Source organism: Balaenoptera acutorostrata, chromosome 1 (genome assembly GCF_949987535.1).
Source record: "Balaenoptera acutorostrata chromosome 1, mBalAcu1.1, whole genome shotgun sequence".
Classification (NCBI taxonomy): Eukaryota; Metazoa; Chordata; class Mammalia; order Artiodactyla; family Balaenopteridae; genus Balaenoptera; species Balaenoptera acutorostrata.
In genome coordinates, this window is record NC_080064.1 from 68,349,404 (window position 1) to 68,376,446 (window position 27,043).

Here is a 27,043-nt window from a genome sequence, read left to right on the forward strand (position 1 = left end):
AAATGCACCAACATTCAATTTTAGGGGTCCCAGAAGAAGAAGAGAAAAAAAAAGGGACTGATAAAATATCTGAAGAGATTATAGTCGAACACTTCCCTAACATGGGAAAGGAAAGAGTCAATCAAGTGCAGGAAGCACAGAGAGTCCCATACAGGATAAACCCAAAGAGAGACACTCTGAGACACATATTAATCAAACTACCAAAAATTAAATACAAAGAAAAAATATTAAAAGCAGCAAGGGAAAAGCAGCAAATAACATACAAGGGAATCCCTATAAGGTTAACAGCTGATCTTTCAGCAGAAACTCTGCAAGCCAGAAGGGAGTGGCAGCACATATTCAAAGTGATGAAAGGGAAAAACCTACAACGAAGAATACTCTAGCCAGCAAGGATCTCATTCAGATTCGATGGAGAAATTAAAACCCTTACAGATAAGCAAAAGTTAAGAGAATTCAGCACCACCAAACCAACTTTACAACAAATGCTAAAGTAACTTCTAAAGTCAGGAAACACAAGAGAAGGAAAAGACCTACAAAAACAAACCCAAAACAATGAAGAAAATGGTAATAGGAACACACATATTGATGATTACCTTAAATGTAAATGGATAAATGCTCCAACCAAAACACATATACTGGCTGAACAGATACAAAAACAAGACCATATATCTGCTGTCTACAAGAGACCCACTTCAGACCTAGGGATACATATAGACTCAAAGTGAGGGGATGGAAAAAGATATTCCATGCAAATGGAAATCAAAAGAAAGCTGGAGTAGCAATTCTCATATCAGACAAAACAGACTTTATTTTTTATTTTATATTTTTTTAAAGTTATACAATTTTTATTTATTTATTTATTTATTTATGGCTGTGTTGGGTCTTCGTTTCTGTGCGAGGGCTTTCTCTAGTTGCGGCAAGTGGGGGCCACTCTTCATCGCGGTGCGCGGGCCTTTCATTATTGCGGCCTCTCTTGTTGCGGAGCACAGGCTCCAGACGCGCAGGCTCAGTAATTGTGGCTCACGGGCCTAGTTGCTCCGCGGCATGTGGGATCTTCCCAGACCAGGGCTCGAACCCGTGTCCCCTGCATTGGCAGGCAGATTCTCAACCACTGCGCCACCAGGGAAGCCCAAAACAGACTTTAAAATAAAGACTATTACAAGAGACAATGAAGGACACTACAAAATGATCAAGGGATCAATCCAAGAAGAAGATATAACAATTGTAAATATTTATGCACCCAACATAGGAGCACCTCAATACATAAGGCAAATGCCAACATCCATAAAAGAGGAAATAGACAGTAACACAGTCATAGTAGGGGACTTTAACATCCCACTTTCACCAATGCACAGATCATCCAAAATGAAAATAAATAAGGAAACAAAAACTTTAAATGACACATTAAACAAGATGGACTTAATTGATATTTATAGGACATTCCATCCAAAAACACAATACACTTTCTTCTCTAGTGTGCATGGAACATTCTCCAGGATACACCATATCTTGGGTCACAAATCAAGCCTTGGTAAATTTAAGGAAACTGAAATCATATCAAGTATCTTTTCTGACCACAACACTATGAGAATAGATATCAATTACAGGAAAAAAAACTGTAAAAAATACAAACACATGGAGCCTAAACAATATGTTACTAAATAACCAAGAGATCACTGAAAAAATCAAAGAGGAAATCAAAGAATACCTAGAAACAAATGACAATGAAAACATGACGACCCAAAACCTACGCGATGCAGCAAAAGCAGTTCTAAGAGGGGAGTTAAAAGCAATACAATCCTACCTCAAGAAACAAACAAAAAAATCTCAAATAAACAACCTAACCTTACGCCTAAAGCAATTAGAGAAAGAAGAACAAAAAAAAACCCAAAGTTAGAAGGAGAGAAATCATAAAGATCAGATCAGAAGTAAATGAAAAAGAAACGAAGGAAACAATAGCAAAGATCAATAAAACTAAAAGCTGGTTCTTTGAGAAGATAAACAAAATTGATAAACCATTAGCCAGACTCATCAAGAAAAAAAGGGAGAAGACTCAAATCAACAGAATTAGAAATGACAAATGAGAAGTAACAACTGACACTGCAGAAATACAAAGGATCATGAGAGATTACTACAAGCAACTATATGCCAGAAAAATGGACAACCTGGAAGAAATGGACAAATTCTTAGAAAAGCACAACCTTCTGAGACTGAACCAGGAAGGAACAGAAAATATAAACAGACCAAACACAAGCACTGAAATTGACACTGTGATTGAAAATCTTCCAACAAACAAAAGCCCAGGACCAGATGGCTTCACAGGCGAATTCTATCAAACATTTAGAAAAGAGCTAACACCTATCCTTCTCCAACTCTTCCAAAGTATAGCAGAGGGAGGAACATTCCCAAACTCATTCTATGAGGCCACCATCACCCTGATACCTAAACCAGACAAAGATGTCACAAAAAAAGAAAACTGCAAGCCAATATCTCTGATGAACATAAATGCAAAAATCCTCAACAAAATACTAGCAAACAGAATCCAACAGCACATTAAAAAGATCATACACCATGATCAAGTGGGGTTTATCCCAGGAATGCAAGGACTCTTCAATATACACAAATCAAACAATGTGATACACCATACTAACAAACTGAAAAATAAAAACCATATGATCATCTCAATAAATGTGGAAAAAGCTTTCCACAAAATTCAACAGCCATTTATGATAAAAACACTCCAGAAAGTAGGCATAGAGGGAACTTACCTCAACACAATAAGGTCATATATGACAAACCCACAGCCAACATCGTTCTCAATGGTGAAAAACTGAAACCATTTCCTCTAAGATCAGGAACAAGACAAAGTTGCCCACTGTCACCACTATTATTCAACATAGTTTTGGAAGTTTTACCCACAGCAATCAGAGAAGAAAAAGAAATAAAAGGAATCCAAATGGGAAAAGAAGAAGTAAAACTGTCACTGTTTGCAGATGACATGATACCATACATCGAAAATCCTAAAGATGCTACCAGAAAACTACTAGAGCTAATCAATGAATTTGGTAAAGTAGCAGGATACAAAATTAATGCACAGAAATCTCTTACATTCCTCTACACTAATGATGAAAAATTTGAAAGAGAAATTAAGGAAACACTCCCATTTACCATTGCAGCAAAAAGAATAAAATACCTAGGAATAAACCCACCCAAGGAGACAAAAGACCTGTATGCAGAAAACTATAAGACACTGATGACAGAAACTGAAGATGATACAAACAAATGGAGAGATATACCATGTTCTTGGATTGGAAGAATCAACATTGTGAAAGTGACTAGACTACCCAAAGCAATCTACAGATTCAGTGCAATCCCTATCAAACTACCAAGGGCATTTTTCACAGAACTAGAACAAAAAATTTCACAATTTGTATGGAAACACAAAAGACCCCAAAGAGCCAAAGCAATCTTGAGAAAGAATAACACAGCTGGAGGAATCAGGCTCCCTGACTTCAGACTATACTACAAAACTACAGTAATCAAGACAGTATGGTACTGGCACAAAAAACAGAAACCTAGATCAATGGAACAGGATAGAAAGCCCAGAGATAAACCCAAGCACATATGGTCACCTTATCTTTGATAAATGAGGCAAGAGTATAAAATGGAGAAAAGACAGTCTCTTCAATAAGTGGTGCTGGGAAAACTGGACAGCTACATGTAAAAGAATGAAACTAGAACACTTCCTAACACCATACACAAAAATAAACTCAAAATGGATTAAAGACCTAAATGTAAGACCAGACACTATACAATTCTTAGAGGAAAACACAGCCAGAACACTCTATGACATAAATCACAGCAAGATCCTTTTTGACCCACCTCCTAGAGAAATGGAAATAAAAACAAAAATAAACAAATGGGACCTAATGAAACTTAAAAGCTTTTTGCACAGCAAAGGAAACGATAAGACAAAAAGACAACCCTCAGAATGGGAGAAAATATTTGCAAACAAAGCAACTGACAAAGAATTAATCTCCAAAATATACAAGCAGCTCATTCAGCTCAGTATGAAAAAAACAAAAAACCCAATTCAAAAATGGGCAGAAGACCTAAATAGACATTTCTCCAAAGAAGATATACAGATTGGCAACAAACACATGAAAAGATGCTCAACATCACTAATCATTAGAGAAAGGCAAATCAAAACTACAATGAGGTATCACCTCACACTGGTCAGAATGGCCATCATCACAAGGTCTACAAAAAACAAATGCTGGAGAGGATGTGGAGAAAAAGGTACCCTCTTGCACTGTTGGTGGGAATGTAAATTGACACAGCCTCTATGAAGAACAGTATGGAGGTTCCTTAGAAAACTAAAAATAGAACTACTGTATAACCCAACAATCCCACTACTGGGCATATACTCTGAGAAAACCATAATTCAAAAAGAGTCATGTACCACAATGTTCACTGTAGCACTATTTACAATAGCCAGGACATGGAAGCAACCTAAGTGTCCATAGACAGATGAATGCATAAAGATGTGGCACATATATACAATGGAATATTACTCAGCCATAAAAAGAAACGAAATTGAGTTATTTGTAGTGAAGTGGATGGACCTAGAGTCTGTCATACAGACTGAAGTAAGCCAGAAAGAGAAAAACAAATACCACATGCTAACACATATATATGGAATCTAAAAAAAAAAAAAAGGTTCTCATGAACCTAGGGGCAGGACAGGAATAAAGACACAGATGTGGAGAATGGACTTGAGGACACGGGGAAGGGGAAGCTGGGATGAAGTGAAAGAGTAACACTGGCCTATATACACTACCAAATGTAAAATAGATAGCTAGTGGGAAGCAGCTGCATAGCACAGGGAGATCAGCTTGGTGCTTTGCGACCACCTAGAGGGGTGGGATAAGGAGAGTGGGAGGGAGACTCAAGAGGGAGGAGATATGGGGATATACATATGCATATAGCTGATTCGCTTTGTTATACAGCAGAAACTAACACAACATTGTAAAGCAATTATACTCCAATAAAGATGTTTCTTTTTTTAAAAAAAAGCCTTTTCAGCAGCTACTGACGGCTTTCTAGACTCCTTGTTTCATTTGTTGATATTATCTATTATATTAACAGACTTGATACTAAGGATCCTTGCACTGATGTAATACACCCTATTGGGTCGAAATATACTATTAGTCCGTTGTTTCATATCTAGATTCTATTGGCTAATATTGTATTTAGAAATTTTGCATTTCTAGATGTAAGTGAGATTGACCTTTCTTGATAGCATTTTTAATCAGGGATAAAAGTATCAGGTTGGCCAAAAAGTTTGTAACGTCTTATGGAAAAACCCATACGAACTTTTTGGCCAACCCAATATGTGTGCTTCACAGAATGCACTGAGTAGCTTTGCATCTTTAATAACATAGAATAGGGTTTTTTAAAAAAACTATGTTGTTTACAAACTAAATAAAAGTCAGCTGTGAAACCATCTGCTATGCTGCCTCTTTCAAGGACAGATCTTCAATGACCTTTTCAATCCTTGAGCAAGAACTGGTCAATTCAACTTTTCTGCTTCTTGGGTCAATTTTATTAATTTATATTTTGCTATAAAATTATCCATTAATCTCGACTATCAACTTTGGCATCATGGCATAACATGTAGTATTCTCAAGGTTTGCATAAAATTCCGTTAACCTCTCCTATACCTGGGTATCTATGATGTCTCCTTTCTCATTCTTAATATTGTATACTTTTACTCCATTTTCTTCTCTTCTATATGAGGTTTATCTAATTCATCGGTCCTTGCAAAGAACCAGCTTTGGGATTTATCCTTCCCACTATTTTTGTTTTGTGGTTTCCAATTCCATTAATTACAGTTTTATCTTTAATCCCCATGTCCTATTTGCTTTCTGTTTTATTTTCTTAATCCCTAAATATGGGAACTGAATTCTCTTAGTTTTATTTACTTAATAATAAAAGTATTTAAACTATACATTTTCCTCTTAATACCAATGTTTGCCAATGAGATGGAAATGTTCTTCTCACTGCTTTCTAGACAGTATGTTATCTCACTTTTGACTGTAAAATGTTTTAAGTGCATCAATACAAGAATGGATATATATATATACATATACATATATATATATATATATGTATATATATATTCATGACTGAACACTACACATCAGTTTAACTTCATGAACTGGATGGATAATTTATCAACATGAATAGATCTAAAGGACATAATGTTGAATGGAAAAAAAGGAAGATGCAGAATAATACATTCTCTATGATACCATTGAAGTAAAAATTTAAAACCTGATGGAAGAATACATTAGGAGTTTGGGATTATCAGATACAAACTACTATATATAAAACAGGTAAACAAGGTCCTACTGTATAGCACAGGGAACTATATTTAATTATCTTGTAATAAACTATAATGGAAAAAAATGTGAAAAAGAATATATATATGTACAACAGAATCACTTTGCCGTACACCAGAAACTAATACAACATTGTAAATTAACTATACTTCAGTTAAAATAAAAAACAAAACAAATAAGAAAACAATGTACAAAAAAAAAAAGCCCCAAAACAAAACATGCATAATAGCACATTGTATCTGTATGTACATATCCACTGTAAAAGCATAAAAATATAGTTTTGAAGGTTATGTACTCAGAATGTTGCCTCACAGCAAAGAAGGAAGGGGGACTAGGGAAAGATTAGTTCTCTCCATTCTGCTATTAATGTTCTGGTATTTAAACAACTTAATGAGAATTAATTTGCAGATAACATGACACTATACACAGAAAATCCTAAAGATGCTACCAGAAAACTACTAGAGCTAATCAATGAATTTGGTAAAGTTGCAGGATACAAAATTAATACACAGAAATCTCTTGCATTCCTATACACTAATAACAAAAGATCAGAAAGAGAAATTAAGGAAACAGTCCCATTTACCATCAAAACAAAAAGAATAAAATACCTAGGAATAAACCTACCTAAGGAGGCCAAAGACCTGTACTCAGAAAGCTATAAGATACTGGGACTTCCCTGGTGGTCCAGTGGTTAAGAATCCGCCTTCCAATGCAGGGGACATGGGTTCAATCCCTGGTCGCGGAAGTAAGATCACACATGCCACGGGGCAACTAAGCCTGCATACCCTGGAGCCTCTGCACCACAACTAGAGAGTCCGTGTGCCTCAACTACTGAGCCCCCACGCTCTAGAGCCCGCACGCCACAACTAGAGAGAAGCCTGCTCACTGCAACGACAGATCCTACATGCCACAATGAAGATTCCGCATACTGCAAATAAGACCCGACACAGCCAAATACATAAAAATAAATAAATTTATTTTTTAAAAAAGAAAACTATAAGATACTGATGACAAAAATCAAAGATGAACAAACAGATGGAGAGATATACCACGTTCTTGGATCAGAAGAATCAATACTGTGAAAATGACTATACTACCCAAAGCAATCTACAGATTCAATGCAATCCCCATCAAATTACCAATGGCATTTCTTCACAGAATTAGAACAAAACATTTTACAATTTGTATGGAAACACAAAAGACCACAAATAGCCAAGCAATCTTGAGAAAGAAAAACGGAACTGGAGGAATCAGGCTCCCTGACTTCAGACTATACTACAAAGCTACAGTAATCGAGACAGTATGGTACTGGCACAAAAACAGAAAGATAGATCAATGGAACAGGATAAAAAGCCCAGAGATAAACCCACACACCTATAGTCACCTAATCTATGACAAAGGAGGCAAGAATATACAATGGAGAAAAGACAGTCTCTTCAATAAGTGGTGCTGGGAAAACTGGACAGCTACATTTAAAAGAATGAAATTAGAACACTCCCTAACATCATACACAAAAATAAACTCAAAATGGATCAAAGACCTAAATGTGAGGCCAGACACTATAAAACTCTTAAAGGAAAACACAAGCAGAACACTCTTTGACATAAACTGCAACAAGATCTTTTTCGATCCACTTCCTAGAGTAATGAAAATTAAAACAAAAATAAACAAATGGGATCTAATTAAACTTAAAAGCTTTTGCATAGCAAAGGAAACCATAAACAAAACTAAAAGCCAACCCTCAGAATGGAAGAAAATATATGCAAGCGAAGAAACCAATAAGGGATTAATCTCCAAAATATACAAATCTACAAAACTATTAATCTACAAAACTCTAAGACTCCTCTGGAAGCTTCAGGATCACAGGTTGGGAATTACTAGAGAGCAAAAAAAAATTCAAACTGTGCATGGAAATTAAGGCTTTCCATAATTTGACCTCAATTTGTCCTGACCTTTGCAATCTTTTATCAGACAACTTTTCCCTCTATCTACCCTATCTGGACAATTTGAAATCTCCTCAGCAATAATGATGGTAATAACAACTGAAAAATCTTCCAGATTGAAATGATAGCATCATGCTGTATGATGTACAGCTTTGGCAGGGGCTCAAGTGTCCATCTGTAGATTCAAAACTGCTTCTGAAGATATTACTTTTAAGGGGGTGGGGAAGATATTACTTTTTAGCAGTACAATCCCCAAATCTTCAGGCCCCAAATTCTGACCCAGTTATCCTAATAACAGAATAGCAGACATTCAAGTTTTAATACAGGAAAAGCATAGGGACCAGTGTTATTAATATTTGTTACACATCAAGACATAATTGGTAACCTAAGGAGAACCTTTTAATATTGAAAAAATGCCTATATTCCATTATCTAGTCTATTCCAAAAAGTAAAGCTATTTATAAAGAATCAGAATCAAGTGACTGTGACAAAAAAATCTGTCAGGAGAGCTGGTTGCTAATTTATTAGTTACACAGAAGATTAATATGAATCCAGAAGAAACTCTGTATTAGCAGATGGCAGAACTGTCCAAAATTTTTAACAAAAATCTGGATAAAGACACAGAAGGCAGGCTAGTGAAATCTAATTATAAAATTATAAAAATAATTAAAGAAATGACATTTTATTTAGAAAAATGAGCTAAGATTAACAAGGATGGATATAGTATTCTATATTGGCATTCAAAGAGTCTACTGTCTAAAGTAAGGCCAAAAAAAGGGTTTCAGGTATTTAGATTCTAGATGTTAGAAGACGAAGGAAACAACAGTGCAGTTCTCACTCAATTTATCAACAGAATAGGTTTCAGAATAAAAAGAGAAGCCAGTCTTATTGTACTCATAAACTAAGAAAATCATATAGTGAATGTTTTATTTATGAAGAACACTAAAAGCTACAGAATACAAATGCCTTCCATAGACAGTCTTAAATAATTTGAAAACTGTATCGTCATAAAGACAACACTATGGCTAAAAGTAAAGTTTCCGGAGCAAGGCTACCTGGGTTCAAATCCAAGCTCCACTATGTCCTAGGTTTGTGACCAGGGTTAAGTCACTTCTCTGTGCCTCAGTTCCCTCATCTATAAAATTGAGATAATTACAAAAATCTACCTCGTGGAGTTGGGGGGGGGGGTGTTATATAAAACATTTGTTAACATATATAAATTATTTCAAACAGAGTGAGAGTAAGCACTCAATAAATGTTAACTGTTATGAGGAAAAATTGAAAGTATGGATGTTATGTTTAGACAGCAGAAGGCAAAAGTTGGAGGACTTGAGGGGAGTTCCCTGGTGGTCCAGTGGTTAGGACTCGGCGCTTTCACTGCCCAGGCCCTGGTTGGGGAAATATGATCCCGCAAGTCGCTCCAAGCAGCCAAAAAAAAAAAAAAAAGTTGGAGGACTTGATACATGCGTTCCAATTATTTGGACATTATGACCAAAGTAAGAGAGATCTTTTCATTTTTACGTAACTTGAGAAATTTAGAAATAGCAACTCCAGTCAATGGTGAAGATTTTCAACAACTAGAGCTATATAAAAATGGAAGGTGGAACCTTGGGAAGTAGGATGTTCCCCATCATTGTTACACACAGAGGCTGGAAGACCAACTGTCAGGTGTTTCAAAGGACAGCATTTTGCCCTGAAGTCAATTCTAAGATTCTCTGACTGCAGAAAAACTGATTTGTCTGTCAGTAGTTTCAACCTATACAACTGTTCCATTACTACAACTAATCTGACTAATCCAACTGTACTATTTTATCTTTTACTTTTTTAAACTTTTTTTTTTAATTAATTAGTTTATTTATTTTTGGCTGTGTTGGGTCTTCGTTGCTCTGCCTGGGATTTCTCTAGTTGCAGCGAGCAGGGGCTACTCTTTGTTGCAGTGCGCAGGCTTCTCATTGTGGTGGTTTCTCTTGTTGTGGAGCACGGGCTCTAGGCACGCGGGCTTCAGTAGCTGTGGCTCACAGGCGCTAGAGCGCAAGGCTCAGTAGTTGTGGTGCACGGGCTTGCTTGTTCCGGGGCGTGTGGGATCTTCCCGGACCAAGGATTGAACCCATGTCCCCTGCATTGGCAGGCGGATTCTTAACCACTGCACCACCCTGGAAGCCCCCAACTGTACTATTTTATTTTATTTTTAATTTTATTTATTATTTTTAGCTGTGTTGGGTCTTTGTTGCTGTGCGCGGCTTTCTTCTAGTTGCAGTGAGCGGGGGCTGCTCTTCGTTGCAGTGCGTGTGCTTCTCATTGCGGTGCCTTCTCTTGTTGCAGAGCACGGGCTCTAGGTGGGCGGGCTTCAGTAGTTTTGGCATGTGGACTCAGTAGTTGCGGCTCGCAGTCTCTAGAGCGCAGGCTCAGTAGCTATGGCGCACGGGCTTAGTTGCTCCACAGCATGTGGGATCTTCCTGGACCAGGGCTCGAACCCGTGTCCCCTGCACTGGCAGGCAGATTCTTAACCACTGCGCCACCAGGGAAGTCCAACTGTACTATTTTAAATACTAGGTTTCAAAATTATTTCAATTGTAAAAATACAACATTATAATAACCTTACAGCTTATTTTTCCATATTTACCATAGAAGAAAATTACTATACAACAAAAGCAAGCCAAAAAAATTGACAATGGAAGTATCAATATCAGCAAAGAGTACAATGGGCAGAAAAGTTTATTTTATTCTAAATCAATCCATAATAAGAGTTTGTGGAAACTTTTAATCTATAAAATATGCTGATGAGCACTTTTAAAAAAATATATTTATTTATTTGGTTGTGCCGGGTCTTAAGTTGCGGCTCGTGGGCTCCTTAGTTGTGGCATGCAAACTCTTAGTTGCATCACGCATGTGGGATCTAGTTCCCTTACCAGGGATCGAACCCAGGCCCCCAGTGGATAAGACGTGAGTCTTATCCACTGCGCCACCAGGAAAGTCCCCTGATGAGCATTTTTTTATTTTTAAATTTATTTATTTATTTATGGCTGCATTGGGTCTTTGTTGCTGTGCGCGGGCTTTCTCTGCTTTTGGAGAGCGGGGGATACTCTTCACTGCGGTGCATGGCCTTCTCATTGAGGTGGCTTCTTTTGTTGCGGATCATGGGCTCTAGGCGCACAGGCTTCAGTAGTTGTGGCACACGGGCTCAGTAGTTGTGGTGCACAGGCTTAGTTGCTCCGCGGCATGTGAACTTCCCCGACCAGGGCTTAAACCCATGTCCCCTGCATTGGCAAGCAGATTCTTAAACAATGTGCCACCAGGGAAGTCCCCTGATGAGCACTTTTAAGAACTGTGTTTCTTGTCCTTTAAACAAATATTCTAGCAAACAAAAACTCCTTAAAATCTTCGCACAGATCTCACAGTCCTATAACTCTTCCCCTAATCGTTCTTAATTTTCGTTCAAACCGTAACAAAGAAAAAGAAATTTAGTACTAATCTTCTAATTTCCCTTTTCTTAAAAACATCTGTCCCTTTGACCCTTAACAGTCTAATTAATGAGAAGCTTACTGAGTCTATTAAGAGAACTATATAATCTCCTAACTGATTGCTCTACCTGCAATCTAGCTGTTCTAGAACCTATTCTTAACACTGCCACAATAAACCACCCAAAAGCATAGCTCCAATCCAGCAACCTCGCTTTAAATAAAATTCCTTAATCAAGATTTGCAAACATTAATCAGCATTTCCTACAAAGAAAAAAAATCTGTCCAATAACAGCAAAGTATAGTCAACTGTAGCCTTATCTAGTTGAGATAATTGTGACAAACACTAGGCAGAGGGGGAAGAGAGAAGAGGGAGGAAGCAAGAGGAAGAGAAATGGAGAACAAGAATCAATGAATATAACAGAGTTCTAATAGAAGCGCAAACCAGCTGATGGTAATTTTCACCCTAAGTCACTTCTGAGCAAGATGGAGGGGTAATTAAATTAACAGAATATCAACATTATGGGACAGTCATTAAAACTACTTAAGTAGAACATGTAGAATCACGGAAAAACAAATGCAACCACCATATTCAAATGAGAACCACTCTAAGAAATTTTGTCAATTTTTTTCTTTACCAGAATATTGTTGATTATAAAAAAGAATCAGAATTTATTCGTCTAAATAATGCCTCTACTAAAAATATTAGCAATTCCTCCTTCAGGATTTTATAAATAGTTAAAAAATGTAAGAAATCTTCTTATTCTATGTCACATTCAGTCTCATATTTTCACCATATTGCCATACTTCAGGACGCGCTAGCCCCAGGCATTTACAGGCTAATTTAACAAAGGCCCAATCAAGTATGGGTCAGACACTGTGTATCTAGTGGGGGTGGCAGCACTGTTCAAATCTCCACCCTACTTTCTCTTTTGAATGACTGGTCACCTACACTCTACTTTATCAAGACTCTTCAACACCCTGTAATTCCTTTATTCTCCTGAAATAACTTATTTGAATGTCAGTGACCTTCTGTCAACCCTCCTCAATCACAAGTTACATAACTCTCAAACCTCAGTGCCATTTTACAGTCCCTCCTCATTTTCTATATTCTACCAGTTACCAAATTCTACTGCTTGCTTCTTTTATCCGTCACTTCTCAACTCACATTTCTTCTGGATCTCCACCTAAATTGAGGCTTTTATTCCACATCTTGATTATTTAGTAAGAATGCCTATTAACAGACGCAGTTGACATCTGGTCCCCATCCCTTCAGCTCACCTTGCAGCTGGTACAGATAGTATCCTGACAGCTTCCCACCTCCACCAACAGGAGCCTGCCCAACCCTAGCTAAGACAATGGGAAGTGTTTGAGAAACATTTCAAGAACAATCTCAATCAGTGAGGACTGGAGTAGGTGGAAAAACTCCCCAGCTACCCTTCAGTTAGTAGGACAATTCTAAGGCAGCTCTACAAAAATCTCCACAGGATTAACCCCCAGTTGCCCATCACTGGCTTTTTTTTCCCTTTCCGGACTCTTTACCCACTCCCTCACTTGTGCTTCCTGGCATCTCACCTGCACCCATGTTATCTCAAGGTCTGCTTACAAGATAGCACTTTGGAGAAACTACAAGGGCCACAAAAGTGACACTATCAAGATCTCGCTTAACCTAAAGCTGCCCAAGTGTTCTCTTGGTCTCAATCATCTCCCAATTACAGCTCATTCTGCATTCATATGGATCACATACCTCTTCTAACCAAACATCTTCAATGAAGCCCTTCGTAATTTGTCTTTTTCATCTCCTATTTCTAACTTAGGTAAATCATAACTTATTATCAGCCAAATTGTTGTACTGATCCTTTCTCAAATATAAGTTGTACCTTTCCAGGAACGCAATAATCTATTGTTTTTAGAAATGTCCTCCAATATTCGCCTGTTGAAAACCTTGCAAAGCTCACTCATCTCAAATATCATCTCTATCAAGATTCAATCACAAGTAATGTCTCCCTCACCTAAATTCCTGACTGTAAGTCATAAGACATTTTACCACAGTTCTGTAAAAAACTACCCTACTTGACCACAAGCCTGACTCTAAATTCTTTAAGGGTAGAAACCATGTTCCATTCTTTTTATTTTCCAAAGGGCTTTCTTTCCCTGATAGACCCATAGATATTGACCTACATAGCCTTCTAAAGTAACTTTTGAAAAGAACATTTATTTTTATATATGCATTCTTAAGTATTAGTACAAAATTCATGCTCCTTTTTATAGACAAACAAACTGAGCTTATCTCAGACTCTTTGGGACTAACCTATTTATCAAAATGCTCCTGAAATCGCATGCAGACTTTAAAAAAAGAAGTTTAAAAACAACACTAAAGGGCTTCCCTGGTGGCGCAGTGGTTGAGAGTCTGCCTGCTAATGCAGGGGACACGGGTTCGAGCCCTGGTCTGGGAAGATCCCACATGCCGCGGAGCAACTAGGTCCGTGGGCCACGGCTGCTGAGCCTGCGCGTCTGGAGCCTGTGCCCCGCAACGGGAGGGGCCGCGATAGTGAAAGGCCCGCGCACCGCGATGAAGAGTGGCCCCCGCTCGCCGCAACTAGAGGAAGCCCTCGCACAGAAACGAAGACCCAACACAGCCAAAAATAAATAAATAAATAAATAATAATTAAAGGTGCTAATAATTTAAAAAAAAAAAAACAACACTAAAGAAAGCTGTTACTTATTCCTTTATTTTTGGGAAATGACTACATTTCATGTTTCTCACCAAAAATCTTTCACCATTTATGTACTTCATTTCCTTGCAAAGAGTCCAGAGTCTGTCACATGTTATACTTCACAGTGCTCCAATACTTAGCTGAATTCCAATTTATATCAAAGTTTACTTCAGCAAGATTATTTCAGGCTTTAGGGAAATTCTGATCCTTACACAATCTCGAAATGCTTCTGTCACGGGAAAAGACTTTACTTCTTGGCATTTCTAACTCAGAGGACTGGCATGAGGATCAAATAAGATTGTATATGTGAAAGGTCATTGAAAATTCTAACAATAAATAAATGTAAAAATTATCTCCTTAACTCTGAATTTCAAACGATTAAAGTAATCTATTTACTACAATCTAACGTCATTAAACGCACTGTTATTTGTCACAAATAGGTTATAAAGGCGTAAGTTATAAAGAGCTCAAGACAAAAAAGTGAAAGCTGGCTATAAACCAGATCAAAGATAAGAAGCAATCTTAAGTAGACTATCCCTCTTGCATATGGCAAAAGGTCAAATATTTTATTCCTGCAATACTTTTGTACTGTCCTTTTTTTTTTAATCCTGCCAAAGTAAATTAAATAACATAAAGCCCCCGGTGTAGTATAACTTATTACTATTACTTTTCCTTAAAATTAGCAGTCTTTCAATAAGATTCCTACTTTTCCCCATGTTTATAGCATGAATTCACTAACAATATTCGTATTAGGTTCAAATCAAATAGCTTATTATCTGCTTTGGTCAGACCTTTCCAAACGATACAATTGTCTCAACCAGAAATGGAACTAGAACAGCCTCATTATTTTTTGAAACAAGTTTTCCTCAAAAGAAAAATAATCTGATTAAACTAAAAAAATCTATTCTATACATCTATTAAGCAAGAAGTCTAGAGATCCTTATCGTAAGTTTAGAGCCTATGCTCCTGCCAGCGTTTCCCCTCTGGCCCAATTTTCCCGGCCTTATACTGATTATATGAGAACGTAAACCCTAAAAACACTTGAGTGCAAAACACCCAGAATCATCCAACAGCTCAACCTGCACCCTGTAAATATTCAAATGAAGAGCATTTTGTAGTAGGTAAAATATGTAAGAGTAAAGGTCTGGGAAACCACACACCATGGAAACTGACTCAAACAAAAGCTGCGGATGGACAGACCGCAAGGGGTAACCTCTGAAACAGTCAGGATTAAATATTCGTCTAAGAAAAATTTCAGTGACGATGACGCCTAGGTTTTCCTGCTGACAACACTGAATAACGGGACCCCTGGGGCTGCACAAATGGGTCCGATCACCCCAACTACGCCGCAAAGCGAAACCAGAACCCAGGAGCCAGCGCACTGCGGGGCTTTCAGTCGCCTGCGCCCACCGTTTTGGGCTGATAAGCCGGCATGCGGAGACCGAGGAAAAGAGCGGAGGCCCGCTTCGGGACTCGTCTCACCCCTCCTTCCTCCCGCTTCCCAGGGGAGCGCCCCCTGGGGACCCTTCCTCAAATCTACGACTGACTCGCATCCTCCGCCGCCCCTACTGGGGAGGCCACCAATCATCCCTGCAGCGCAGAGCACCGGAGGGGCCTAGGCCTTGTACCCACCCGCGCGCCCACCACCACCCCGAACCAAGAAAAAGAGGCCGCTGCAGCAGCCACAGCCCCGGCGCGCGGGAGCGAAAACACAGACCGACCCCTGGCTGCAGGCGAGGCGCACTTCGGCCCCGCGCCCCTCCCAACAGCTACGCGCTCACCTCCACGGCCTTCCCCACGGGCCCCGCCAGCGCGGCCGACGGTGGCCTGCGGCCGCACCTCCCACCAGCTTCTCTTTTCCTCCCCTGACCTAGGAGGGGGCGGCGTCGCTTCTGGATGGCCGGAAAACGGACCCGCAGCTCAGCCTGCGGGATACCAGCCTCCCGGCCACTTCCCGCAGCAGCTCCAGCTCCTTCCGGTGTCTCCGCGACCGCCGCCGGCGTCTAGGGCGTCGCGGGAGGGCGAGGAGGGCGGGCAGGGGCGGGGCTGCGAGGAAAGCTCGTCCCGCCTCTGGGGCGTGGCCGCGGAGGCCGGGTACAGGTGTGGAGACCCAAGCTGCTCTCCCCGCTGGGACTTCCAAAGTAGCTATAGGCACAGGGACCGTACGTGCAGAGCAGTTTTAGATTTGGGGCACTTTTCGTTTCTACACGTGTTCTCCCCCTCTTCTGCAGTCACACTACGACCATTAGCAGGTCTGTCTCTATGCATTACAGAATTTGCGTTAAGGCTGTCCACTGAAGGGCCTCAGGTTTCCGACGTTGTGCACAGAAAAATTAGACTACTTAATTCAATTCAACCCTTTTTCCTTCCTCTCCTCTTTCTTCTCCCAATGTCTTAGGACATAGACTCTCTGAAAGTCATTGCGTTTCTTTTTCCACATCTACAAAGTAGAAATTCATCTCTCCCATTTTCCCTTAAGCCAAAATCAAGATCAAATCAAATATTTATTGAAACGTTAGTATCTGCTTAGTGACTAGAGCATTTGAAGAGATCTGCCTTGTAATTTATGGATCTGTTAAAATTCGTTCAATTGATTGATATGCAAACAATAAAAACAGTTAAATTAATATTAATTAATTGTTCAAATTGCCAGTTTCAACATGTCTGTTTACCTCTATCTTTTTGGTCTCCCAAATGGGAGCTTGTACTCAAGCGTTATGTAAGATGCTCAATCTCCATCAGAAACAAATAGAGAATATGAGAGCTTTCAATTCTATTTGTATGGTAAAAATAGAAGAAATCAAGTTTTGCCAGCATCCTATATAGGGATTGACACCAAGGCCTCAGTTTGCACCACGACCTATCCTGGGTTCACTGATGGTCAGCATATTTCAAAATATTGCAGTTGACATGCTTCAGGATGTCAGCAATGTGGTTAATTTTTATTTTTAAAAAATCAAATATCTAAATGTTTTTAAATGTTTATACTCCTCTGTAAAGACATAAGAAAACGATCATGAAAATCATTTGTTCCCCGATGTCTTGTAGCGAAGTACTATCTGACTTAAAGGAGAGTTTTATAGGTTTATTTGAAAAAAGACAAGTGTTTTAAATTTTCTGACCTTTGCTGTGATGACAAGTAGCTGTCAGTGATATGCTAATAACAAAAAAAAATTTTTAATATATACATTTATCCTATAGCCCAAAAGTAAAAGTTGTGTTTCAAAAATGGGTGAGAACTGCTTTTGGAAAGAAACTGGTACAATGAAGAGAGCATTTTGAAAAAGGAGGTTTGAAACTGTTTCCATTATTTAGTAATATTGCTGCCAAAAATTGTCACCTATAAAAAACTCATCTCTGCATCAAAAGACACCATTAAGAGATGAAAAATCAAGCCAGCAAATAGAAGACATTTTAAATATGTATTGGGTTGGCCAAAAAGTTCCTTTGGTTTTTAAGTAAAAATAAAAAACACATTTTTCATTTTCACCATGAACTTTATTGAACGACATATTCACCGTTTTATTCCACTACCTTCTGCCATTTTTCAGGCAACTTCATGATTCCAACTTCCCAAAACTTTTTATCTTTTTGAGCAAAGAACTGTTCCAGGTGTCTTTTACAGTCTTCCAGGGAACTGACATTTTTTCCATTGAGAGAATTTTGTAAAGACCAAAATAAATGGAAATCCGAAGGTGCAATGTCTGGTGAATACGGTGGATGAATCAGAACTTCCCAGCCAAGCTGTAACAGCTTTTGCCTGGTTATCAAAGAAACATGTGGTCTTGCGTTATCCTGATGGAAGATTATGCATTTTCTGTTGACTAATTCCGGATGCTTTTCGTTGAGTGCTGCTTTCAGTTGGTCTAATTGGGAGCAGTACTTGTCGGAATTAATCGTCTGGTTTTCAAGAAGGAGCTCATAATAAACTCCCTTCCAATCCCACCATATACACATCACCTTCTTTGGATGAAGACTGGCCTTTGGTGTGGTTGGTGGTGGTTCATTTCGCTTGCCCCACAATCTCTTCCATTCCACGTTATTGTACAGTGTCCATTTTTCATCGCCCGTTACAATTTGTTTCAAAAATGGAACGTTTTCATTATGTTTAAGTAGAGAATCTCATGTGGAAATACGGTCAAGAAGGGTTTTTTTGCTTAACTTATGTGGAACACAAACATCAAAGCAATTCACAAAACCAAGCTGGTGCAAATGATTTTCAATGCTTAATTCAGATATTTTGAGTATGTCGGCTCTCTCCCGTGTGGTATAACGTTGATTGTTCTCAATTAATGTCTCAATGTGATCGCTATCAACTTCAACTTGTCTACCCGACCGTGGAGCATCATCCAGCAAGAAATCTCCATCACAAAACTTCGCAAACCACTTCTGACATGTTCGATCAGTCACCTTCTCCATACACTGCACAAATCTTTTTTTGCGTTTCGGTTGCGTTTTTACCTTTCTTGAAATAATAAAGTATAATATGCCAAAAATGTTGCTTTTTTTTCCCCTTCCATCTTCAATATTAAAATGGCTACACAAAAATTTACCAGTTTTGATAAATTTTTTTTTTAATGCATGCTGATATGGCAGCTGTCACAATACAATCTAACAAAATTGTTTCGAATGAAATTAACAACTAAGCACTACTAGCGCCATCTTATGGAGAAAAACCAAACGAACTTTTTGGCCAACCCAATGTAACTAATAAAGAGCTCATAGGGCTTCTCTGGTGGCGCAGTGGTTGAGAATCTGCCTGCCAATGCAGGGGACACGGGTTCGAGCCCTGGTCTGGGAAGATCCCACATGCCGCGGAGGAACTGGACCCGTGAGCCATAACTACTGAGCCTGCGTGTCTGGAGCCTGTGCTCCGCAACAAGAGAGGCCGCCACAGTGAGAGGCCTGCACACCGCGATGAAGAGTGGCCCCCACTCGCCGCAACTAGAGAAAGCCCTTGCACAAAAACGAAGACCCAACACAGCCAAAAATAATAAATAAATAAATTAATTAATTTTTTAAAAAAGAGCTCATATATAAATGTGTGTATATATGTGTGTGTGCGTATATATATGTTTTTCCATGAATCAATAAGGCAACTAAATAGACAAAAGGCAAAAGTCATTGCTCCAGAAATTCCTGCATGGAAAATGTATCAGGCATGTTATGTTACCGCAGAGCAAATTTAGCTCAACCTCAAAGTCTCCCCACCAACCTGCTTTATAACGAACATCCTCTTTGGCTTACCTGTCCTTCAGGAGTCCTAAGGCAAAGGGAAGACAAATGATGTGACTGTTCAAGGCAGGTGTGGCTCATTGTCTAGATGACAGCAGGCAAGTGCCTCTCATGTTGACACCAGGTCAAATCCTTGCTGTGGATCTGTCCTTATAAATGAAGCAAATGCACTCTGACAATGCAATCTCTCTCCCACTTTTAGCGTTCATGGATTCCCACCCTCCCTGCGAACTCATGGTTTACATTTATCCTTTTATCCCTTTATCTAGAATCCTTAATCCCTTACTTTTCTTCAAATAATACCTCAACAATAGGCTGTAAGGAAGGATGCTATCATTGGGAAATCTATCAACTCCCCTCTCAGAGAGGAGAGATTATAGATTCCATAGTGTGGACACCCAGCTGAATCACACTAATTCTGGTACAGAACTCTGGAGGTGCCATTCGTGCCCCATATGATGTGAACTGTATGCCCTGGAGCTGTGCATCAGGCCAGGTAGTGAAGGCTCTCCAAATGGGGCTGATGGTGGGGATGGGGCAGGACAGGGAATGAATATCAAAGCAAATCTTTCTCCTTTTTTGCACTAAGGGCAAGTATAATAGCAAAGCACAAAACATACATTTCAATGCTCATGTAATTGAGACTGAATAAGCCTTCGCAAATGCTGTTCCCTCAGATACACTTTTGTCAGATATACTTTGACCAGATACCAAACTGCTATCCCTCATTTACCTAATTCCTACCTAGATATTCCCTGTTTAAAGTAGCACTCTTGGACTTCCCTGGTGGCACAGTGGTTAAGAATCCACCTGCCAATGCAGGGGACACGGGTTCAAGTCCTGGTCCGGGAAGACCCCACATGCCACAGAGCAACTAAGCCCATGTGCCACAACTACTGAGCCCGTGTGCCACAACTACTGAAGCCCACGTGCCTAGAGCCATGCTCCACAACAAGAGAAGCCACCGCAACGAAGAGTAGCCCCTGCTCACCGCAACTAGAGAAATCCCATGCATAGCCACGAAGACCCAATGCAGCCAAAAATAAATAAATTTATTTGAAAAATAATAAAGTAGCACTCTTAAACAAACAAATAAATTAATTAAATAACGTAGCACTCTTCACCCCATTATTTCTCATTTCAGTATCCTGTTTGTTTCTTTCAGAGAATTTATTATGAATTTGAATTATTTTAAGATTTTTGCGTGCACCTAATTTTTTGCCTATCTTCTCTGAACTGTAAGTATTTCTGTCTTGTTCACAATTTTCTCAGAGAGCACCATTGCAGGACTCAAATATTTGCTGTCTCTCAACTGGGGACAGTGGATATTAGCCCCCTGGTAGATATTTGGCAATATCCTTGAAGAGGACTGGAGGAAAAAAGAGTCACATTCCTTTGCATTAACGTGACAGGAGGGTCCAAAACACTGTTAGTGCCACTGTTGAGAAACCCTGATTTAAACTGAGGCTTTATGTTTTTGGTTATAAGTGACAGAAACCTAATTAAACTGTGGTTCCTAATTTGATGAACAAACTGAATTTGGTAGGGGGTAAGCAGAAACCAATTTTATTCTCTCTCATTACTGTCCCTGAATATTTCTGAGGATCCCTCTCTATTCCTCAGACAAAATCTTAGGCAAAGCCTTTAGCTTTTTTCCCTGGTATTATGATCTCTTTATCATTCATTTCTTAAATTTTCCATCTTACAGTTCTAAGAGCAGAGTTCCTAGCTTAAAAAATCCCAAATAATGGGCATATTGTCTTCACCTGGGTTAAGTGCATGCCTAGGGGCATTCAACCAGAGGGTCAGGGGCATAAAAGAACAGAGCAGCTCCAAAGACAATTATGTGGATGAATGGAATGAAAGTTTCCAAGAGAGAAAAATAGGGGGTCAAGTCAACCCAATATCACACACACACACACATACACACAAATGATATTGGTTTAAAGGCTGAGAAAGAAGATTTCTGATGGGTCAGAGGAGGAAGGATTTTTTTAGGCAGAGAGAACAGCATAGGTGAAAGCACATCAGCAAGAGGCCATGTGCTAATTTGGGAACTTGTAAGGGGTCGATATTACCAGAGCAGAGCCTGAGGTCAGGGAGTAAGGGAACAGACTAGACACAGAAGGCAGATCATGAGTGATCATGTCTGCTAAGTAGACTTTTCCCTCTAAAGATCCATGAAGAACTTTGAGAAAGGTAGCAACATGATGAGATGTATATATCAGATTACTTGGATAGTAATGATTAGCATAGTTTGGAGACTATTGCAGAATCCAGACAAAGGAAGGTAAGGGCTTAGCAGTGGAGATGGCTGTGAGAACTACTTAGGAGATAAAAATCAATTGACTTTGAACCGACTACATGGGAGATAGAACTTAGGAAGTTTCCTCTATGGATCCTCTTTATTTCTATTTTGAGAGTTCACTAACAATTTTTTCTGACTCTAGTCTCAGTCTACTCTAGTACAGTGCCATACTTCTGAACACAACTCTTCCTAAAACACAAATCCAATCATGTAGCTCTTTAATGACTTCTTGTTGCCCCAGAGAATTTTTTCTTGCCAAGGGTCTAGGGTGAAAGGAGAATATTTCTTAGGGTTTAATATCTAAGGATCTTGCACTGGTCTGAACCAGAGAATACCTTTCCAAATTGTGTGCCCTAGGCACCTGCTCCCCTAATCCTAGTCCCCTTTGGCTTTAGCATTAGCCAGATTTACTCCTCCTATCTCATTTTTTGTTATACCCAATGAAACACACTGCCCTCAAACTATTCTAATCTACATCCCATTCTCCTAAAAGGCAAAACACTTGCTTGTGCCTCTCCTATTTAGTGCTGCTTTCCCTAACCTTATCCCTTAGAATGACCTTTTGTCCTTTGCCCTTTATCTTAAAAGCGAACTCTACTCATCTCTCAAGAGTCACCTCCTAGGAGAAGCTTTCTTCAACTTTCCCAGGTCACGTGGGTCCTTCCTTGTATTCTATGTCATGCTCTCTAGTGATATTATACTGCTGATTATAAATTATACAATGTAATGTCATTATTATATATTGCAATAATTTTTTCACTTTTCAGTCTCCTGAACCAAACTATGCGCAGGGATTTTTCTTACTCACCCTAGTATTTCCAGCATTGAGCACACTACAGGGCACAATGTAAGAAATGGACAAATCAATAAATTTGCTGCTTAAGAAGATGAATAAATGTGAAAATATTAAAGAAATATGATATAGTGTCTAACTTGAAAAGACAGTAGTTTTCTTTTTCTTTTTCTTTTTTTTTTTTGCTCCGTTGGGTCTTCATTGCAGCACTCGGGCTTTCTCTAGTTGCAGCAAGCGAGGGCTACTATTTGTTGTGGTGTGCAGGCTTCTCACTGCGGTGGCTTCTCACTGTGGTGGCTTCTCTTGTGGAGCATGGGCTCTAGGCACACGGGCTTCAGTAATTGTGGCTCACAGGCTCTACAGCACAGGCTCAGTAGTTGTGGCACACAGGCTTAGTTGCTCCGCGGCATGTGGGATCTTCCTAGACCAGGGCTCGAACCCATGTCCCCTGCATTGGCAGGTGGATTCTTAACCACTGTGCCACCAGGGAAGTCCCAGTAATTTTCTTATACTTTTAAAAATGTTTATCATTTAAATGTATAGACAGCAGATACAGTTCTTTTCATTTTATTACTTTTAGAAATAGCACACGGTTTTCTAGACCTTTGTAACGTTATGAATTCTAAATGTACAAAATAAGAATTCTTGTTTCCTTGAGGTTTAATTTTAGTATGATTGCTCTTTATTTTTTAAAATATTTATTTATTTATTTAGCTGCTCCAGGTCTTAGTTGAGGCACGCGGGATATTCCCCACTGCGTGTGGGATCTTCACTGTGGCATGCAGTATCTAGCTCCTGCCTTGGGAGCCCGGAGTCTTAGCCACTGGACCACCAGGGAAGTCCCTATTGCTCTTTTTTTTTTTTTTACATTTTTTAATTTAATTTAATTTATTTGTTTATACAGTGGGTTCTTAGTTATCTATTTAGTACGTATTAGTGTATATATGTCAATCCCAATCTCCCAGTTCATCCACCACCACGACCCCCCGCCACTTTCCCCCCTTGGTGTCTGTACGTTTATTCTCTACATCTGTGTCTTTATTTCTGCCTTGCAAACCAGTTCATCTGTACCATTTTTCTAGCTTCCACATATATGCGTTAATATACGATATTTGTTTTTCTCTTTCTGACTTACTTCACTCTGTATGACAGTCTCTAGATCCACTCACATCTCTACAAATGACCCAATTTCGTTCCTTTTTATGGCTGAGTAATATTCCATTGTATATATGTACCACTTCTTCTTTATCCATTTCTCTGTTGATGGGCATTTAGGTTGCTTCCATGACCTGGCTATTGTAAATAGTGTTGCAATGAACATTGAGGTGCATGTGTCTTTTTGAATTATGGCTTTCTCTGGGTATATGCCCAGTAGCGGGATTGCTGGGTCATATGGTAATTCTATTTTTAGTTTTTTAAGGAACCTCCATACTATTCTCCATAGTGGCTGTATCAATTTACATTCCCACCAACAGGGCAGGAGGGTTCCCTTTTCTCCACACGCTGTCCAGCATTTGTTGTTTGTAGATTTTCTGATGATGCCCATTCTGACTAGTGTGACGTGATACCTCATTGTAGTTTTGATTTGCATTTCTCTAATAATTAGTGATGTTGAGCATCTTTTCATGTGCTTCTTGGCCATCTGTATATCTTCTTTGGAGAAATGTCTATTTAGGTCTTCTGCCCATTTCTAGATTGGGTTGTTTGTTTTTTTACTATTGAGCTGCATGAACTGTTTATATATTTTGGAGATTAATCCTTTGTCCTTTGATTCATTCGCAAATATTTTCTCCCATTCTGAGGGTTGTCTTTTCATCCTGTTTGTAGTTTCCTTTATTTTTCAAAACATTTTAAGTTTCATTAGGTCCCATTTGTTTATTTTTGTTTATATTTCCATTACTCTAGGAGGTGGATCAAAACAGATCTTGCTGTGATTTATGTCAAAGAGTGTTCTTTCTATGTTTTCCTCTAAGAGATTTATAGTGTCCAGTCCTACATTTAGGTCTCTAATCCATTTTGAATTTATTTTTGTGTATGGTGTTAGGGAGTGTTCTAATTTCATTCTTTTACATGTAGCTGTCCAGTTTTCCCAGCACCACTTATTGAAGAGACTGTCTTTTCTCCATTGTATATCCTTGCCTCCTTTGTCATAGATTAGTTAACCATAGGTGTGTGGGTTTATCTCTGGGCTTTGTATCCCATTCCATTGATCTATATTTCTGTTTTTGTGCCAGTACCATATTGTCTTGATTACTGTAGCTTTGTAGTATAGTCTGAAGTCAGGGAGTCTGATTCCTCCAGCTCTATTTTTTTGCCTCAAGACTGCTTTAGCCCTTCAGGGTCTTTTGTGTCTCCATACAAATTATAAGGTTTTTTGTTCTACTTCTGTAAAAAATGCCACTGGTAATTTGAAAGGGATTGCATTGAATCTGCAGATTGCTTTGGGTAGTATAGTCATTTTCACAATATTGATTCTTCCAATCCAAGAACATGGTATATCTCTCCATCTGTTTGTGTCATCTTTGATTTCTTTCATCAGTGTCTTATAGTTTTCTGAGTGCAGCTTTTTTACTTCCTTAGGTAGGTTTAGTCCTAGATATTTTATACTTTTTGTTGCAATGTGAATGGGATTGTGTCCTTAATTTCTGTTTCTCATCTTTCATTGTTAGCATAGAGGAATGCAAGAGATTTCTCTGAATTAATTGTCTATTCTGCAACTTTACCAAATTAATTGATTAGCTCTAGTAGCTTTCTGGTGGCATCTTTAGGATTCTCTATGTATGGTGTCATGCCATCTGCAAACAGTGACAGTTTTACTTCTTCTTTTCCAGTTTGTTTTCCTCTTATTTCTTTTTCTTCTCTGATTGCCGTGGCTAGGACTTCCAAAACAATGTTGAATAATAGTAGTGAGACAGGACATCCTTGTCTTGTTCCTGATCTTAGAGGAAATGCTTTCAGTTTTTCACCATTGAAAATGATATTTGCTGTGGGTTTATTATATATGGATTTTATTATGTTGAGGTAGGTTCCCTCTATGCCCACTTTCTGGAGAATTTTTTATCATAAATGGGTGTTAAATTTTGTTAAAAGCTTTTCTGCATCTATTGAGATGATCATATGGTTTTTATTCTTTAATTTGTTACTATGGTGTATCACATTGATTAATTTGCATATATTGAAGAATCCTTGCATCCCTGAGATAAATCCCACTTGATCATGGTGTATGATCCTTTTAATGTGTTGTTGGATTCTGTTTGCTAGTGTTTTGTTGAGGATTTTTGCATCTATATTCATCAGTGGTATTGGTCTGTAATTTTCTTTTTTTGTAGTATCTTTGTCTGGTTTTGGTATCAGGGTGATGGTGGCCTCATAGAATGAGTTTGGATGTGTTCCTTCCTCTGCAATTTTTTGGAAGAGTTTGAGAAGGATGGGCGTTAGCTCTTCTCTAAATGTTTGGTAGAATTCACCTGTGAAGCCGTCTGGTCCTGGACTTTTGTCTGTTGCAAGATTTTTAATCACAGTTTCATCTTCATTACTTGTGATTGGTTTGTTCATATTTTCTATTTCTTCCTGGTTCAATCTTGGACGGTTATAGCTTTCTAAGAATTTGTCCATTTCTTCTAGGCTGTCCATTTTATTGGCACATAGTTGCTTGTGGTAGTCTCTTAGGATGCTTTGTATTTCTGTGGTGTCCATTGTAACTTCTCTTTTTTCATTTCTAATTTTATTGATTTGAGTCCTCTCCCTCTTTTTCTTAATGAGCCTGGCTAAAGGTTTATCAGTTTTGTTTATCTTCTCAAAGCACCAGCGTTTAGTTTTATTGATCTTTGCTACTCTTTTCTTTGTTTCTATTTCATTTATTTCTGATCTGATCTTTATGATTTCTTTCCTTCTACTAAGTTTGGGTTTTGCTTGTTCTTCTTTCTCTAGTTCCTTTAGGTATAAGGTTAGATTGTTTATTTGAGATTTTTCTTGTCCCTTGAGGTAGGCTTGTATTGCTATAAACTTCCCTCTTAGAACTGCTTTTACTGCATCCCAGAGGTTTTGGATCATCCTGTTTTCGTTGTCATTTGTCTCTAGGTATTTTTTGAGTTCCTCTTCGATTTCTTTAGTGATCTCTTGGTTATTTAGTTACGTATTGTTTAGCCTCCATGTGTTTGTGTTTTTTACATTTTTTTCCCCCTG

The 27,043-nt window shown here is 38.7% G+C and overlaps 1 protein-coding gene across 6 annotated transcripts in view; it reads right to left on the bottom strand.

Moving 5' to 3' along the window:
* Window positions 1-19,859, bottom strand: part of USP33 (ubiquitin specific peptidase 33) — a 67,262-nt gene extending 47,403 nt beyond the window's left edge. For 2 of the 6 annotated variants that reach the window (XM_057539732.1, XM_057539729.1), the window contains exon 1: window positions 19,770-19,853. In XM_057539732.1, the coding sequence (XP_057395715.1) occupies window positions 19,770-19,838 (69 nt within the window). In that variant the 5' untranslated portion in view covers window positions 19,839-19,853. Of the gene's footprint in view, window positions 1-16,303; window positions 16,520-19,769 lie in introns of those variants that run through there. The other 4 variants (XM_057539747.1, XM_007191768.2, XR_009007061.1 and 1 more) reach the window with 3 other exon arrangements.
* Between the last annotated feature and the right edge of the window lie 7,184 nt (window positions 19,860-27,043).